Below are 18,437 nucleotides of genomic sequence, written 5' to 3'. Positions count from 1 at the left end.
AAAAAAAAAAAAAAAAAAAAAAAAAAAAAAAGTAAAATAATTACGTTTTTAATGCCAGGAAATTATAGTAAATCATGTCGAGTTCCCGTTCTAACAGATCTAGATTTCTCATCAAAATAATACAAAATAATACAAAAGTTCACTAACCTATACGCTATGCTAATCACAGTGATTAATTGCATAACATGAAATGTCATGTACTTGATAACTTTATTAAATAGAGTTATAAGTAATTCTATTTTAAAAGATTAAAAAGATTTAAAATCATGTCCGTCATACCTTATCTCGAATAAAAATAATTTAGAAACGAAATGAAGAAACGGTTTGCAATTTCGCAATATCTCCATAATGCAATACGATTGCACGACAAAGCAATTTGGCTGAAAATATAGTCGATAAAGATCGGTAATTCGATTAATATGCATACCGGCGACGGTAGTTGTTGCATTAAGCATGTCTAGCACGATATATAGCAATCAAGTGAAGCAATATATTGTCAAAGCGAGCCAGCCCACGATGCATCGCAAAACTATGGCACAATAGTTATTTCGAAAGTCTAAAAACAGGGTGCTAGCTGCGCACATAGGTCTTATCAGCGTGTATTACCATATTCTACGAATAATTACAGTATGAGTACCCTCATTACGCATTACCGAGCACCCAGGCTCACAAAAGAGCGGAGAACCGTTGGATCACAGTATAGCGTAAACGATATCACTGGAATGTTATTATATTCATGTGACAATTGTATTCAATGTCATCCCGTACGTTATACGGTATCCGAGCGAATACTAATAGTCGTGCGCCCGATTCCAGGTCTCCCTCTCAGCTGCGCGATATCAGATTCCTTTCAATTCAAATGACGTCACCGTGTTTGCACGTTTGTATCTGGAGAGTCGCCGACGCCGACGTCGATGCCGACAACGACAACGACGATCCAAGTCCGCACAAAAACAACTATTCGCTACGATACTCATGTTTATAGCGCGAGCATTCATCTTGATTGCGCTAAGAGTACAAGACGTATGAATAGCTCGCCTACACGAGATGCATCGATAACGATCGAAAAGTATGACAAATTAATTTTCCTCTGTTCTTTTTACGTCGATCAATTCCACCGAGAAATCCAAGAGACGATTCATCGTTAATGATTTTAATGTTTTTCATGTTAAACAAAAACATGCTGTCACTTTTTCCAACGTGATAAGGCATTAATCAAATAGCGATTAATGTAATTTTAGTGTTAAACTCTAAGAATGTGTAAGAATGTATATGCCAAGGTAAGCGTCGACGATTCGCGACAGTGAAAATAATTTATGTGATTTCTTTGAGGAACGGATCAGAAAGTTTTTTCATAACTCAAAAATCTCTTTTGAATCGTAATAAGATACGACAGTGACAAAGCATTTCCATGTCTAAAACAAAATATAATTAATAGAAGAGACATTGTGAAAACGATTGAACGTACTCGTTCAAATTGTGCGAAAACAGGCTTCAAAAAAATCTAGAAAACTCGACATTACCGTTTGCATCCGGTTGCTCCCTCGACGTGAACTGACATGAATACTTGCATGCGTCAATGTGTGCAGTCGTGCACACGCGTGTACATTCACGAACTTGTGACACGAGTACCGGTAGCCAGCAGTCTCACGGACGATGTAACGGCAATATCGTGTCGTGACTGGTCGTGATGTCCTGGCGAAAACTGTGTCGAGAATTACGACTTGAGATTGAGATGTCTCCTCAACAATTCACATCCCTTACCAAAAGTCTATTTTCTATGGATCAATCAGTGTACACTTTTGGGGAACTTAAAGTGAGAAAGTATCTTATGTTTAATATTTTTGTCGAAAGTGAGAAGTTTTAAGGTAGGAACAAAAAACAGACACATGTTTCTTCAAAACAAATGACAAAGTGCTGGAAATGATGAATGAAATTAAAATTCAGTGTTTTTATAGATATCTCGAATATCTGCTCAAACTTTGGAGAAAATTCTCTCTGAAGATTTTCAGTCAAAGTTACAGCATGTTTTTAAATATTATAGAAATTTAAATTTTTCTTAAATTCTTCTTTCCCGATTGTGAGAATAAAAATAAAAAGAAAAAGAAAAATTTCTCGCCAAATAAGATGAAAATCTTTGAAGAAATAATTCCTCAAATTATGATCAAATTCTTGAACTCCAGGTTTTCTCAAATAATGACTGTAACTTTGCTAGCTTTCTCCAACATGCATATACGAATACATTAATCATACAGTTTTCAATAGAAGATGGAGGAAGATGTAGCTGAAATCATGTGCGCAGTCTAAATGATGCGTCTTTCGAAAATAGTACTTTACAGCAGAATTGACCTAATTGACCTAATTGAACCGGTATGCAGTTGTTTATGGAAAGAGATGATCAAATACCTTGGCTTCTCGCCAAGGTTAATTACTATTGTGAAGATTGGAAATCATGGACACAACTAATATCGCATTTCGTCGTTTCACATTTTTGGTTGAATCAACGAGAGAAATATGGCTCGAAAGTATTACTAGAACGTAGCGCGAAAAGATGTATAACGCAAGTTAAATATAAAAATCAATAAGATCTTAGATAATAATATTGATTTGAGAGACGAATATATTTATAAGCCATAATATGCTTAATTAATTTCAATTATATATAATTTTAACCCTTAAAAGTGAATCTGCAGCGTGTCTCGTACATTTAAACTCAATCGCGACGAGCTGTTTGAGAAAAATCGTTATGTATGTATAATCCGATTATACAAAAATCCTGTTCCCCAACTTCACGGCTAACCGGTGGTATATTGGCATCTTATTAAAAGCAAAGATTATAACGTGAAAAGACAAAAATAAAAATGTAGAATAAGCATTGAGTGAAGCGACTAGAACGATGTTAGAATTATATATCAAGCGCATCGTGTTCAAAGAATAGTTTATATACCGTATCGTAGAAAGTATCGAATGCGCATGGCATACTCGAGCATTTTTGCCCTCGGAGTCGATCACTGAAACCGGAACGATGCGACGCGACGCCAACGCACGGCAGAGCGGCACGGGCGCGGACGCGGCGGTGTCGATGAAACGGCCGGAAACTGGAGGCAGAGCTCGACATAGCCATGCTTCGTTAAAGCTTGAAATCGCATTAGCATCGACGTTTTCACGTGAGGGAATCAAAGCGAGAAACCGATGAGGTATCCAAGTTGCACGAGCCTCCAAATGAACGTACTGTAGGAAGTAGTAAACGACTGAATTGTTAAAGAGAGAGTATCTAAAAGCCGAATCCCGATCGAGTAAGATATTCATGGTGTATCTTATACATCGGGGAGATCTGCCGTAATAATTATTTATAGCCATGTCAGGCTATTTAAAATAAAGCGTGCGATACTTTTTCCTAGTCGATGAGATTCGTGTGACGAACTAATGATGATTATTGCTGCTACTTGGGAAATTTTTCATCGCCGACGTTGCTCCCCTCTAGTATGCATTGCAATTTACAAATCGCAAGTTACAGATCGTATCTAGAAGCGTTTTTTGTTGTTGACAACAATTCCGTCACCTCTCCGTCGGTTCATTGACGTTTCAGGCGCAATTGAACGTAACGGCACGGTCGCGTTAAAAATATCGACTTTTCCGACGGATCAAATTTCACGCACACCTGTAATTTCTAGTTTCCAAACTCTCGTCTAACGAAGATCTGAAATGAGAATTTGAGAAAGTAATTTTTCTTTCAAATATGTCACGAAACGAATGCGAAGCTCTGGCTGAGAGAGACTTACTTCATATTTGGAGCATTCGACCTTGGTGCATCATTGCGTTGCTCACGCACTATCCTTTCCGTCGAGATATCCGGTAGATAGGTGTACTATATATGTACGATATCCATGTAACCGATCTGTACCATCGACGCTCGATACTTGTTCCGGTTATACGACGCCTCTCACGTAATCCGTGCTTCCTTTAGTTATATGTTACACTATCACTTGCGTGTCACGCATAGTGTAGTGTGATGTGGCGTGGCTTGGCGTGGCATGGCTTGGCTTGGCTTGGCTTAGCTTGGCTTGGCTTGGCTTGGCTTGGCTTGGCTTGGCTTGGCTTGGCTAGGCTTGGCTTGATTTGGCTTGGCTTGGCATGGAAAGCAACGCGATCAACTCGAGGAGTTGACCGTATCCTCTCTATGCATATTTTCACATAAACGACTGTTATGTACTTATGAACGATTCATGTGTTGCAATTGAAACATTGTTGGAGAAAAGTGTCTGGTACGATAGAAAGGTGCACGCGGTGAAATTTCAAGCTCGCTGTCTCCGGACAGATCGATGCACGTCCTGTATATAAACCTGCACCCGGCACCGCTGCCGGCTTGCCTCGTCACTCACAATAGTTTTTTCGCACCCCACGTTTCATCGTTTTCCCCTCACGATACTTAAATGCACTCGTCCGGAATTGCAATTCTATTCGGAGGTGAGGATTTCGCAGTGAAGCGAAGCGAGGCGAGGCGAGGGTCGAAAAAAACGGTCGTTGATATGAAATGAGTGTGCTCGGTGTCCAAGATGGAACTGTCATTTGTCGAGAGTTGCGTTAGGACATACAATATACGACAACATATCGTTCAAGTTTACGTTTGCTTTTATTTAATTTTCTGACAAGATATTTAACAATATCTTAAGTATCTTAACAGTATCGGGCGCGCGTTAACGAGATCACGAATTATTAAATTTATTATTGCGCCTGCAAGGCAAAATTTCGGTCTACGACTATACGTAATTTGGCATGAAAACAAAAACACCTGAATACTCTTTGAAATACAGTTGTGTAGACAATTAGAGCCCGTTTACGACGCAATCGAGAATCGGGCGTTCGATCGGGCTGCGATCGCTCCAATGCCTCTGATACTCCAATCTCGCGAAATCACTGCGCCGGCGACGGGACGGGACAGGACGGGCGATCACCGGCGATATCGGCAAGTAGCACACACTTACCTGCGAAAGCAGCCTTCGCCGTGTACGACGCACCAGGATGAAGAAGCGCGGAACGCGCGGCGAACAATGACACGGGCGATCGACGTGAAGGGGCGGGAGGAAACAGGGCTTGGTTCACTGATCCTCCTTCCTCGAACGGCGAACCTCGATGCGATAAGCGGAGCCAAAGCGTCAAGCAAGAGACAGGCGACACCAGACCAGCTGCGCTGTAGCGTAATGCACGTAGCACGTACAAATAACTGTCTCTCTCTTTCTCTTTCTCTCTCTCTCTCTCTCTCTCTCTCTCTCTCTCGCAGTCAATTCGACTGTCGACAGGTCCGTTTGGCGAGTAATCCTCTCACAAGTCACGAGATGACGCCGTACAGGACGGGGACCACGGCCCTTGTTATCCGCGCCATTTTCAAATAGTCCTTGGAGAGAGAGAGAGAGAACTGAGAGCGGCGGCGAGAAATTGCGTATCGCGAATTGTAAGTAACGCGGACGCCGCCCCGGACGTGCCGCGACAAATTCTTCGTCTCCCACTTTTCGTTTCTCCTCGCTTTCTGTCTTCCTCCTATATATTATTTCACCGCACGAGCCACGAATAATCGCGAGACGACAAGCAGATCACCCGGCAGCTGGAATGGCTGGAATACCACTACGGCACTGTCTCGGCACTGCCCTCGACGTTTCTATCTAATTTCTACGCACACTCGCCGTCATGGCCGACTGCGACTAGGAAAAACGGAGTTTCTCTCGTGACGCAATCGAATAAGCACGCCCCGTTTCACCTGCATTTTCTCCGTCAGGTGGCGCCACGGCCATGCATTGATTGTCGATAATCGACAATCGATAATGTTGATCGCGAATTATGTTTTATCCAAGGAGTACAAGTTAATCGTGATTATATCGAGAGTCGGTAAATGGTCGAGCAAATACGTATATATATATATAATTTTTTTACGCGTAAAATTGAGCAGCAAATTATACACTCAAATATTTGATTTGTTGCCAACTTAATTTTCACAAACGTTATGATTGCATGATCAATGACAATAATGACTAAAAATGATTTCGATCTATAGCTAGACTACTACTCCTATGAGCGCAGTAAATAAAGATACAGTCATATTGCATAATTACTAGACATCTAAATGCCTAGTTGAGTCAGTGTAAAAAATATTGCGACCATTTCGCAAGATGAAGAGAAGAAGCGAAACGAGAGGTTCAAGAGAATGGAGCAGGAGGGTTAGGTGGATCGTTTACGTCGTAAGTCGTTTATGATTCGACGTGGCGAAATGCGAAAATCTTAATTCCGCGATCTCGCTTGGACCTCGCTTGAAAGTTCTTCATGAATTGGATTCACTCGGATGAAACAGGCTGAAAAAATAATGGTCGATGTAAATGCAGAGAATTACAAATGAACAATTATCGAATCAACGGATCCTAACGATCCTCGATTGAGTGTTAAGTTTCTGGAATTCTCGTTCGCGATTGCACTCGCCAACACCCGATTATATGTCATATTATTTTGTGATAACAATACTACGTCAATTGTGCCACCGTATCGCGATAAGGTCAGTTTATCCTCGATTATCACGTGAGGTTAGACAGTTTCTCGGATTCTATGAAATGTAGCACACGATCTTTTCTAACAACTTCTGCACGATTAATCTGTAGATATGTATATACACATTGATTTTCTTTTAGTTCTGTAACTTTTTCATCAAAAAATTAATAATTTACTTTCTTTTGCATTAGGACAAAACTTAATTATTGATGTATTGATCATAGTTTACTTTATTCAAATGTAAAAAAATAATTAAGCTTTACTTATTTTATACTGTCTAAGTCATCTAAGACCTGATTGCACCAACTTTTGATGGTTGACTTCAAATCTCTCTCTCTCTCTCGCTCTCTTTTTAAAGAGAGTAAGAGAGGAAGAGAATTTTGAATTTCGATTAAAGTTTAAGTAACTTTGGTGCAATCGGATCTAAGCAGCTAAAATAAAATTTGAAAATATGTAATTGTATAAAGATATAATTTTGATTTTATGAGCTTAATACAAGGCATTCTTGTAAAAAGATTTTTCTAAAAAGGTTTAATATATAAGACATGATGTATTTTTACATCGTGATATAAGAGATAACAACACATAAATGCATGTGTATAATATACATCAACTAATAAAACAGCATTAAACATTAAATAATGGCAAGTGAATCTTGGAATGTGTTGGTAACGGGAGGCGCTGGTTATATTGGTTCTCATACAGTATTGGAATTGGTACAAGCGGGCCTTCGGGTGGTGGTAATAGACAACCTTATCAATGCACATAAAGGTGAGACGTAACAAGCTATATGACAAAAAATGATATACTTATCGTATATGTATATATTTCAAATTAAATTATATATTAGGTGGTTTTCTCGTTAAATGGCATTAAAAAAACGCCACAAACTTTTTCCCACACTTAATATTAATAACGTGGTAAATTAATTACTATCTATTTTCTAATTCTTAAATCTAACATGTATTTTCTAGTGATAATACAATAGCATATAAATGCATGCAAATTAATAATTAATTAGAGATTAAATAGTTATTTTGATAAATTATCACTTTTCTATCATATATTGTAACTTATATAGGTATAATACAATTTTTAATTTTTCAATCTGTTTTTCTTATATTTACAGACTTAAATTCTGAGAAACCAGAATCTCTCCTCAGAGTGGAAAAATTGACAAATAAAAGTATTATATATATTGATTGTGACATCACAAACATCAATGATCTAAGAAGTGTATTTCAAAAAGTAAATATTTTATGTTTATTTGCTCAAATTTTATTGATAGTACATTGGATTTGAATATTCAGATTTTTATCTTTATAGCATACTTTTCATTGCGTTATACATTTTGCTGCATTGAAAGCAGTTGGTGAATCATGTCAGAAACCACTTGAGTACTATAAAACTAATGTCAGCGGCACGATAAATTTGCTAGAAGTTATGCGGGAAAACAATGTAAAACGTTTTATTTATTCAAGTAGTGCCACAGTTTATGGTATACCTGAGCAACTTCCTTTAGTAGAAGACATGAAAACTGGTAACTGTACAAATCCATATGGAAAGACAAAGTTCATGGTGGAAGAAATACTAAAGGATTTGTGTACATCAGATAAGGTATATATTAGATTTATTCGCGTCGCATGTTCCAACATGCTCCATAGCTTTTACTCATTCCAACGTGTTTGATAGAGTGAATAGGAGCTTTGGTAGGAGCATGTTGGAGCATGTTGGAGCGAACAAATATATTCTAATATATTATCTTGTGATTCACTTTAAAGGAACTTACTTTTTAGGAATTTTCTGTTATATCTTTGAGATATTTTAATCCTGTCGGCGCACATCCCTCAGGTGAAATTGGAGAAGATCCCAACGGTATTCCAAATAATTTAATGCCTTATATTGCACAAGTTTCTGTTGGAAAAAGGGACACATTATACATTTATGGCAATGATTATAATACCCCTGACGGTACAGGTAAGAGTTTTATACTTTTTTCTTTTATTGTAAAAAGACTAGATAAAATTCTTTTAATAGAAAAGCTCTTGTAAAGAGTATATATTGTAGGTGTATATATAATATTATAGGAAAAAAGAGAACTTTATGATATTGTAATTAAGATCTTTTTTTCTAAACTAAATTTGCAGGTGTACGTGACTATATTCATATTATGGATCTGGCAATTGGACATATGAAAGCTGTAAAGTATCAAAAAACTCGTAATCCAACGGGATTTAAGCCGATAAATCTTGGTAGTGGAAAGGGCTATTCTGTACTTCAAGTTATACATGCATTTGAAAAAGCATCCGCACAGAAAATACCATATAAGATAGTTGAACGTAGACCAGGTGATGTCTCCACCAGTTACGCGGATGCTAGTATTGCTAATAAGGAACTAGACTGGACTGCTACAAAAAATTTGGATGATATGTGTAAGTTGCAATAATAAATGAATAATAATGATAATATTTATTTATATTTTCTGTACTTAAATGTTTTAAAATTATAAACTTATTACTGTTCCAGGCGCAGATACATGGAAATGGCAACAAAATAATCCTAACGGTTATAAACTTTAATAAATATTATGTCTAAATAATTAAGAGAAGCATCTGGAGCTTCTAGTTTGCTATTACATTTTGTCTTCCGCATATCATTGGCTAGATAATGAAGCCATGGTGGTATACAGTTACCAAAGTTTAGACCAAAGCATTAAAAAAGTAATTTTTATCTTTTGTTAATTAAGTAAATTTTATATAATAAAATATAAATAAATTTTATATATGAGAATTTATATATCTAAAAAATATAATATTGGAAGAGTTCTATTCAGTTTGTGTTTATGTAAATCTGTTAAATATATTTTAAGACATAATTTTTTTGCGTATGTTAAAACTAAATCAATTTCTATATTATTACACAATATGGTGCCATTTTAAATAGTCGCACAATATAGTACATTAATATGTATATAATCTACTATTTTATGTAAAGAATATAAAAGTACTTTTATATGTAACATACATTACTTACACTAAGACAATGTAAATATATGATTGTAGTATATGAATAAAAAGATGCGCAATTTATTACTGAAAAAATTTTCTTTTTTCGACATTATTATTGTACTCTCGATACTTACATAATTTCTTTTTTATTGTCATTGATGCATAAATTGTCAATAAAATTAGAAGATACTACACACACTTAGTGTGAGAAAAAGGAAAATTGTAATTATTCAAATCATCATTTCGAATTTGAAAATTGATTGCCTGTTCGAGAAATCGATAAGATGTCGAGGAGTCGACAATCATGATTAATGATAAAGATAGTAAACTACGCGATTTTATGTATCTGTCAAATTTATAGTCCGACGTCACATGTTACATTCTAAAAAAATTAGCCAAGTAAGTGCTGGAATGTAAAGAGCAGGTTAGGATCGCTCATTTGTCATCAGCTGATCGGACATTTGGCACCTGCTTATATCGACATGTTCATTCAGATTCCGATCGTATTCAGTCGAGTCGTTCTGTGATATATATCTCGTGATAGCTATAATTGATCGTGCCCGATCATGGATCCATCGAAGGACGAGATACAGACGGAGGGAGGTCTGATTGAAAATCTATCCACGGAACAGAATTCGAGATGCGAGTCACCGAAACGCGGCACCACCCTCTCCACCAGCACCAGCAGTTTCGAGGCATTGGACCCGCATGATCCAAACCTGAGTCGTTTGGCGAACACAATGTTCCAGAAGACGGGCGAATATCTGCAGGAAGAGCTCACCGCTACCCACGCAGATTATCGGCTGCTGGAGCGTCTAAACAAGGAGACCATCGCAAAGTACACGGAACTGAAGATCATCTCATCGAACGTAGTGCAGTCGTTGGATTCGCTGAATGACAAGTATAAGAAGCTACAACCAATCCTGGATAATATCAATCAGATTGATGACAGTGTCAGTAAATTGGAGCAAGCTGCATATAAACTAGCAGCGTATTCCAAGCGACTTGAAGCCAAGTTTAAGGATCTTGAAAAGGATACGAAAAACAAATGAAATTTTATCTATGAATATGTAAATCATTATATGTACTTTTATGTAATTATCATATAAATAATAATAGGATAATATAATTATGTATCTTAAGCGACAGTTATTGCGAATATAAATGATTGTATAAAAAATAAGTAAGAGCTAGCAGAAAAGCATGTCTTTTGTACATTGTATTTATTAGTATAACGAGACCTCTTGAACACGCTTACAAAACCTCTATAAAAGTGTAGTTTGCTATCTCTTTGCATATCATACAAAATCTGACTGTTATAATTAACTTATTAATTAAAAATGATACATCTTATTTAATGCTCTATCAAGCCTAATCTTTCTTCTGCAATATACATATTAATAAATTTCACAATGTGCCTACGTAACGATGATACAAGTGTAAATACAATCACTATGTATAAATTCAAAAACAAATAATTATAGCTATGTTAACAAAAGAGATATTTGTATATATTTGCCATAATATTAAATACAATTAAAGAAAAGTATTTGTCACCTGATATACGGCAGATAGAATTAATGTTTCAATATATAAAGTTGAATTTATTTCTAATCTTGTTAACAATAATTTACTGAAATATATAGTTCAAGTATATAACAGATGATATATGTGTATGAATTGCTAGAAGATTGTAAGTGGTAATCCTTTATCGATAATTATTTTAAGTGTTATACAATTGTCTTTATAACTATATGGATTATGAAGCATAACACAATATGTGTGGAATATTTAGGTTACATAACTATAAAACTTCGACATTGCATTGTCTCGTCGCACTAAAATGTTCATGTCACGAGTATGAGAATCTAAAGCGATTATTATACTCCAATATGATCTTGCAAATATCACAATATATCATAAACGGCCATAATAAAGAAAGCTGCATTGTTCCTATAATTTAATTGTCGATAAAAGCTGAAACACTTCTATATAGATGATATTTAGCAGTCTAAGAAATTGCCGGCCATTAACAGTTCCAGAGCAATCTCGGGTGCGATAGGAAATTCTGGTATTTCTGTACTGCTGTTTGTGTAGCGTACTTTGTAAGTAAAATACATGCAGACCTTTTGTAATACGTGAGACCTATAAAAAAAAGACATTTATTCAAACAATAATAATAATAATAATAATAATAATAATAATAATAATAATAATAATAATAATAATAATAATAATAATAGTTTGTATCTTTTATACTTACGGAATTTCTCGGAAGTTGACTTCATTCGCTTCATTCTCTGCAAATTGACCAGGACCACTCAACATTGCTTTGATAGTACCACTCGTTAATGCATGTTCCCGTTTAACAATAAATTCATGGCCATCGCTACTGACCAGCTTCACGTACATTGCATTTGGTCCTTCGCAGCCGCCATAAATGGGACTGCCGTTTTGCTAAAAAAAAATTTCCAAAACATCTATCACATTATTTGTCACATAAATAGACTTGACAAAATTTTATACATAAATCTAAAGTATTGTACAATTGGAAGAAATAATGAAGTATCGTGGGATAAATAAAAAGAACCACCTCTAGAAAGCAAAATTTAATTTGGAAAAATAGGTACCGCATGCATGTCTTTAGACGATCTGCCATCTTCTTCTTCGGTCTTATTGACACTTGCTTCCTCATTGTGCTTAATCCAAAGAAAGATTAATGTTAATCAATATTTTACCACAAGCTTTCAGCTTTCCAGAAAGGGAATGAGTAATTTTAACGTATAACAGCAACACAACATGTACACAACGATTATCATTACATCATTACAGATATATTGTTATACATCCTGATTACCATGCAGAGATATACCATGCAAACGAAATTGTTTCTGTACATACCTTCTCAGCCTGCATATTTACATCAGTGGACATATTTGCTATTGTTGTATAAATATCCTCCTAAAGCAAAACGGTCTAAATATACTATATGTATACACACACATACACACACACACACACACACACACACACACACACACACACACACACACACACATATATATATATATATATATATACATATGCACGTATAAAGTACAAACAAAATAATAACAGACAAATTATATGTGATAATTGTATATGTTAAAAACTAAATAGTGATTAAACAGAAAATACGAAGCCAAACATATTCTGTAAACAATTTGTTTACAAAATTTCAATTTCAAAAGTATCAAATTATTATCGATATCATAGAATATATAATAACTTAACATGAAACAACATTGTATATACTGAAAAATAACCATAGATTATAAGCTACACATCAGAAAGTAATGCTTGAAAAACAAAAAGAACAATATTTTTCGGAGCATCGTATTTTTTATGTACGCAAAACCAATAAAAAAATTATTTAACAATTTCAAACAAGGTTCTGCTTCTATGCTTATATTTATCCGATAGAACAATTGAAACAGTTAGGATTAATTGCTGTATATTAATGCCAACTCTCTCTCTCTCTCTCTCTCTCTCTCTCTCTCTCTCTCTCTCTCTCTGTGCTACATCATTCTCGCGTTATATTGTAATAACATTGGATAATTGATAAAAATAATTATGAATTATACTTGTCAAATTATTATAAAATAGCAAGCGCCGCGAGCGGTTCTACGTACCTTAGAGACGACACGAAAAATTTTAATTAAATCAGAACTTCTAATCGTGATATAGTGTTATAGGAGCAAGTAATCAGCTGACGAGTCGTATGAAGTCGACGTCGACTGCCAATGGCACTTGACACACGACCCCACTCCACATGTCGACTATATTGACGATACCGACGATACTGACGACAACTGACGACGATTGTCGAAACACGAGTGAACTTGAAAAACAAAATCATGATCGTGTGAACGGTATGCTGTGATTTACCGATTCGTATGTACAATGTGTTTCGACATGTTTTGTTTATGTGACTCCAGATCGCGTTTCATTCGAGAAAATAGTCTCAATCTCAATCCTTTATATATAGCTTTATATATAGCTTTGACGTAAAGGTTAAATGACATCTGTTATTTTTTGATTCTCAATGTGCCGTTTAACAATAATTGTGAAGTAATTCGAGCAATGTTTAAAATTTTATGAATCGTTTTCCAGAAACATTAATTTTTTTACTAAAAATTTCATTAATTTTATCGAACTTTATGTGATCTGTCATCTCATCTTGATGGATCATAGGTTGGATTCTAATTAGTATATAACTTTTAGCTTTTATTAGTAATTTATTTAAATGACAACAAAGCATTAATAAAATATGAAAAGTTATATTGTATAAAGTTGAAAAATAAAACTAATAAATAAAAATAATCATTAAAACTTTTATCAATTTTTTGAACATGTTTTAGGAAGATGTAGAAAGTTACTACAGCAATTATAATTTAATGGATCATCATGGCTGTTTTTAAATCAAGACAAACTAATTGTTTATTAGAAGCAATTCGATTAGCTAGATAACGCAGAGCTTCTTTAAATTATACGAAACATATAAATAATGTCCTTCAGAATACGTTTAGCTCGCAGCAGGCCAATTAGACTTTTGGGGAATGTGGCCATGAAGTGTTGGGCTTTTAGTGGAGCATATATTCTCTTATGCTTTTTTTTATATTGGTTATATGGTGGCATTTTGGCTTTTGTCTTACTGTGTTTTGCCACAACTGGTTCGTATATATATTTATCCATATACATATTTTTTTTATTACAAAAGATTTCATTTTCTATAACAAGGTTATTATTATTATAAATTTAGAAATTTTATATTATTTTAATATTTAATATTAATTAAATTTTATATTAATTTAAAGATTATAAAGATTGATATTTTTTATTATTACAGGAATACTCTATCATAGAGAAGATCAACTTCTTTATCATCCGGAACTGCCAGCCCATTCGAGAGTCTATGTACCAGCTCCTTCAATATTTAGTTTACCTTATCAAAGTATATATACCAGAGCTGGAGATGGTACAATCCTGCATATGTTTTTTGTTTCTCAACCAGAAGACAGAATGAGGAAAGCACCTACATTATTATTTTTTCATGGCAATGCTGGCAATATGGGTCATCGGTATATTTATTATTTTATTGTATATATATATTAGGTGTACAACTTTGCTTCCGCCGTTTTCCTATAGATGGCTTTAGCGGTAAGTGGTGGTCGAAATAAATAGATCATAGACGTACATACAATAAACTTGGGCATCTGTCAATATAACCCCATAGAAACATTAGTCGATTTGTGTCTGCATCATAAAGTTATTCTCGATTGAAAATGTCAGTCTACGAGCCAAATTCTCGTCATTTGCGGGAGGTTTTAATTTTTTGCTTCAATATAAAGAAATCTGCGGTTGAGGCTCATCGAATGCTCTCAAATACTTATGGTAAGGCCGCTATTAGTGAAAGAACACGTGTCGTGAGTGGTTTCAACGCTTTAAGAACGGTGATTTTGACGTCCAAGGTCATGCTCTGTATTTGGTGGGATCAGCTCGGCGTAATGTATTATGAACTGTTAAAACCGACTGAAACAATCACATGCGATCGGTATCGAACGCAATTGATGCGTTTGAGCCGAGCATTGAAAGACAAACGGCCGCAATACAACGAGAGACACGATAAAGTGATTTTGCAGCATGACAATGCTCGACCCCATGTTGCGAAAGTGATCAAGACATACTTGGAAACGTTGAAATGGGAAGTCCTACCCCACCCATATTCTCTAGACGTTGCTCCCTCTGACTATCACTTGTTTCGATCAATGGCACACGGCCTGGCTGACCAGCACTTCCGGTCTTATGAAGAAGTAAAAAATTGGATCGATTCGTGGATAGCCTCAAAAGATGACCAGTTTTTTCGACGCGGGATTCGTACGCTACCCGAAAGATGGGAGAAAGTAGTGGCCAGCGATGGACAATACTTTGAATCATAAATATATAACCAGTTTTTTACAATAAAGCCTCGAATTTCGGAAAAAAATGGCGGAAACAAAGTTGTATACCTAATATATATATATAAATAAACACTTAATATCTATATATATATATTATCTATAATTTATTTATAATTGTAGTGTGTGCTGTTGTTTGTTACAAAGAAAAATTAGATTATTATAACAATAATGTTTAACTGAAAAGCATTTTTACAAATTTCTCTAATTAAAATATTGTAAATTATTAAAAATACTTTATTAATTGTATCCATAAAGTTTCTATATTGTTTGAGAAAGAACAAAGAATGAATTATATATAAAGTGAATTATGTTTATATAATAACAAAATATATCGTAATATTATGCATATATTTATGTTTCAGATTGCAAAATATAGTAGGACTGTATCATAATATTCAATGTAACATTTTAATGTTAGAATATCGAGGATATGGCTTGTCGCAGGGAACTCCGTCGGAGGAAGGGCTTTATATGGATGCCCGAGCGGGAATAGATTACCTGTTTAGTAGAACGGATATTAATACCAATGAAATCATAGTATTTGGTAGATCATTGGGTAAAGAATCTAATCTTATTATTTGGAATTATTATTTATTTTCCAATATTTAATTAATTTTCCAATATATTTTTTAATCTTAAGTTTTATTGTATTAAGCTCTAAGATTTTAGTTAATCTTCTTACTAATTATCAGTATTTGTGTGTGATAATTAAATTTGATTAAATTGGGTAATTTAATAGGTGGAGCAGTAGCCATTGATTTAGCCACAAAAGATGAAAATTTACAGAGAATTTGGTGCCTTATACTTGAAAATACTTTCACTAGTATCCCAGATATGGCCGCCTTATTTGTAGGATCTAAATTTTTACAGTATCTCCCACTTTTTGTATATAAAAACAAGGTAATTTAAGAAAAGTAATTTTAGAAAAGATTTATAAATTTTTAATTACTTTATGCGATTGTTCTGTTCGCTCTTTACAAGTGTAAAGATTTTATGAAAGAAGATATAACGTCTTATATTAAAAGGTATCATATAATTAGCACAAATCTTCGTACGTTTTTTATCCTCTATTCATGTATTAATTTATTATATTTCGTAATCTCTACAATCTCAGTAATCTCGCTTCTTTATTCTTATATTTATTTATATTTTTATATATTTTTATATATTTTTTTTACATAATTCCTCACATTTTCATATTTTTTGTTGCAGTACTTGTCTATTCTGAAAATTCGTTCAGTGACAGTGCCCACTCTGTTTATTTCCGGTCTAGCGGATACATTGGTACCACCCCGCATGATGCAAGATCTTTATAAGAATTGTCGAAGCACATATAAGCGTATACTTCCGATTGTGGATGGCACACATAATGAAACTTGGTGTCAGCCGAGTTATTATCAAAACATTAATACCTTTCTGACTGAACTCAGGGAAAATCCACCTCCAAGGGTAACGTCTAGTCATTGGCAAATTGATAATATTTAGTGTAAAAGCACTTCTATTATCACATCTATTTATTAATATAATAAACATAATTTTTGCGTTTTAAAAGCAAAAGAATCAACTTTATCAAATTGTACTTTTTCTACCTTTTGTAGAAATTGTTCTCACGCTTTGCAGAAATAGAGAAATCGATCTTATGACTCTCAAATGTGACTTTAATAATAACCCATGTGTCCAAATCAAATCATAATTAAATAAATTAAATTAATATTTCAAGTTATAAATAATAGTTTAAGTAATATATAAGTAATTAATTACTTAAACTTAATTAGTTTAAAGTTTAAGTTAATGTAAGTTGATTTAATGTCTTAACTTATTAATTTATTCAAGTATTTTCTGATTGTTTGAATGAAATTAAAATAATTAGGAAAAACATGAGAGAGAGAGAGAGAGAGAGAGAGAGAGAGAGAGAGAGAGAGAGAGAGAGAATTAATCAATGGAACATAGAGTATGGTCAACGTGATGCTGCAAAAACTTTGAAGCGTTTTTTAACTGGTCAGTTTGTAAAATTCTTTCTTCTAATTGGTCTATCCATCTAAAGCATGCCTCAAAGCATTTGTAGCGAGACTTTGATCACAGCCATAATTATAATAAATATTTCAAGAAACTCTCTATAATACAAGAACATTTGAATTAAAAATCTTTAAAATTCGAAAAGTAAAAATTCTTAAACCTACAATTTAAAAGTGACGAAAATATTAAAAAACATAAGTTTATTTACTAGAGTAAGTTGAATTTAATGTGATTACCAAAGTATGCATGAACCTGCGAAAATAAAATGTTTAATATATTTTCTTCCTATAAATCAATATTATGGATTTTATTATATACTATATTATCACTGACCGTTCCTGTTACAATAGTATAGAAAAAAATTAGAAGATTATAAATTATGACGACTAATCTATGCAATTTTTGCAAGAATTACATAGATTATATATTATGTAAGTTATGTTAAAAATATAATAAAAAATATCTTTTATATTTTTTTCCAATAATAGTCTTTATGTTTTTATAAGAATAAAATTTTAATGTCTACGATTGATTCGTCTTTTTTTTGCATTAATTCTTCGAATCAATAGCATGCCGATTATCATTAAGATTCCAAGCAGAGCAGTCAATATTGCCAAAACAGTAATCATTCCAGAACCAGGTTTGAATGTTACAATCTCTTTACTAGAAACACTTGCAATGTTAATGGTCATTCTTTCTGCGGAATGTAAAAAATCATCACAAAAGACTTCTCCCTTCCATTTATACCAATGAATCATCCTTTTGTTGGCTAATGCAGGTGGCTCAGCACATCTAGTAGTAATAACAAAATGTGAAAAATAAGATTCATTGATGAATGCTATTTAATTCATTTATGAATGATGTGAGTTTTATGACAAAA

General features: G+C 34.1%; 6 protein-coding genes across 14 annotated transcripts in view; 3 read left to right on the top strand and 3 right to left on the bottom strand.

The window, feature by feature from the left end:
• Positions 1-5,724, bottom strand: part of LOC108691983 — a 24,479-nt gene extending 18,755 nt beyond the window's left edge. For 2 of the 4 annotated variants that reach the window (XM_018200037.1, XM_018200034.1), the window contains exon 1: positions 4,986-5,724. The gene's annotated coding sequence lies outside the window, so the exon portion shown is untranslated. Of the gene's footprint in view, positions 1-3,782; positions 3,842-4,985 lie in introns of those variants that run through there. The other 2 variants (XM_018200038.1, XM_018200035.1) reach the window with 2 other exon arrangements.
• A 416-nt stretch (positions 5,725-6,140) lies between these two features.
• LOC108691921 (UDP-glucose 4-epimerase) lies at positions 6,141-9,239 on the top strand. 4 transcript variants are annotated; one of them, XM_018199883.1, is made up of 7 exons: positions 6,141-6,541; positions 7,160-7,305; positions 7,664-7,782; positions 7,861-8,151; positions 8,331-8,511; positions 8,682-8,966; positions 9,061-9,239. In XM_018199883.1, exons 2-7 carry the CDS (start codon positions 7,176-7,178, stop codon positions 9,111-9,113), a joined length of 1,059 nt encoding a protein of 352 aa, XP_018055372.1. In that variant the 5' UTR covers positions 6,141-6,541; positions 7,160-7,175; the 3' UTR covers positions 9,114-9,239. The 4 variants fall into 4 exon arrangements, with proteins under 4 accessions (XP_018055372.1, XP_018055371.1, XP_018055370.1 ...); XM_018199882.1 differs by having other exon boundaries at positions 7,064-7,305; XM_018199881.1 differs by having other exon boundaries at positions 6,141-6,569; positions 7,064-7,305.
• A 692-nt stretch (positions 9,240-9,931) lies between these two features.
• LOC108691927 (biogenesis of lysosome-related organelles complex 1 subunit 2) lies at positions 9,932-11,042 on the top strand. The gene has a single exon (XM_018199890.1). It carries the CDS (start codon positions 10,109-10,111, stop codon positions 10,592-10,594), a length of 486 nt encoding a protein of 161 aa, XP_018055379.1. The 5' UTR covers positions 9,932-10,108; the 3' UTR covers positions 10,595-11,042.
• Positions 11,043-11,191: 149 nt separating this feature from the next.
• Positions 11,192-13,337, bottom strand: LOC108691935 (transcription elongation factor B polypeptide 1). 2 transcript variants are annotated; one of them, XM_018199902.1, is made up of 5 exons: positions 13,214-13,337; positions 12,444-12,503; positions 12,173-12,241; positions 11,806-11,999; positions 11,192-11,687 (listed from the first exon to the last, which is right to left on the bottom strand). In XM_018199902.1, the coding sequence occupies exons 2-5, from the start codon at positions 12,474-12,476 to the stop codon at positions 11,546-11,548; spliced, it is 438 nt and encodes a 145-aa protein (XP_018055391.1). In that variant the 5' UTR covers positions 12,477-12,503; positions 13,214-13,337; the 3' UTR covers positions 11,192-11,545. The 2 variants fall into 2 exon arrangements, with proteins under 2 accessions (XP_018055391.1, XP_018055392.1); XM_018199903.1 differs by lacking the exon at positions 12,173-12,241.
• A 63-nt stretch (positions 13,338-13,400) lies between these two features.
• LOC108691915 (protein ABHD13) lies at positions 13,401-17,185 on the top strand. Of its 2 annotated transcripts, none has more exons than XM_018199871.1 (6): positions 13,401-13,475; positions 13,943-14,254; positions 14,431-14,662; positions 15,904-16,097; positions 16,281-16,441; positions 16,754-17,185. In XM_018199871.1, exons 2-6 carry the CDS (start codon positions 14,089-14,091, stop codon positions 17,024-17,026), a joined length of 1,026 nt encoding a protein of 341 aa, XP_018055360.1. In that variant the 5' UTR covers positions 13,401-13,475; positions 13,943-14,088; the 3' UTR covers positions 17,027-17,185. The 2 variants fall into 2 exon arrangements, with proteins under 2 accessions (XP_018055360.1, XP_018055359.1); XM_018199870.1 differs by lacking the exon at positions 13,401-13,475 and adding an exon at positions 13,714-13,775.
• An 867-nt stretch (positions 17,186-18,052) lies between these two features.
• Positions 18,053-18,437, bottom strand: part of LOC108691914 (internalin-I-like) — a 2,601-nt gene continuing 2,216 nt past the window's right edge. Inside the window, exon 5 of the mRNA XM_018199869.1 lies at positions 18,053-18,349. Coding sequence (XP_018055358.1) covers positions 18,073-18,349 — 277 coding nt within the window. The 3' untranslated portion in view covers positions 18,053-18,072. The remainder of the gene's footprint in view (positions 18,350-18,437) is intronic.

This window comes from Atta colombica, unplaced genomic scaffold, assembly GCF_001594045.1.
Source record: "Atta colombica isolate Treedump-2 unplaced genomic scaffold, Acol1.0 scaffold55, whole genome shotgun sequence".
Classification (NCBI taxonomy): domain Eukaryota; kingdom Metazoa; phylum Arthropoda; class Insecta; order Hymenoptera; family Formicidae; genus Atta; species Atta colombica.
The sequence above is the reverse complement of the archived record's forward strand: the minus strand, read 5'-3'. Positions and strand labels throughout refer to the sequence as shown.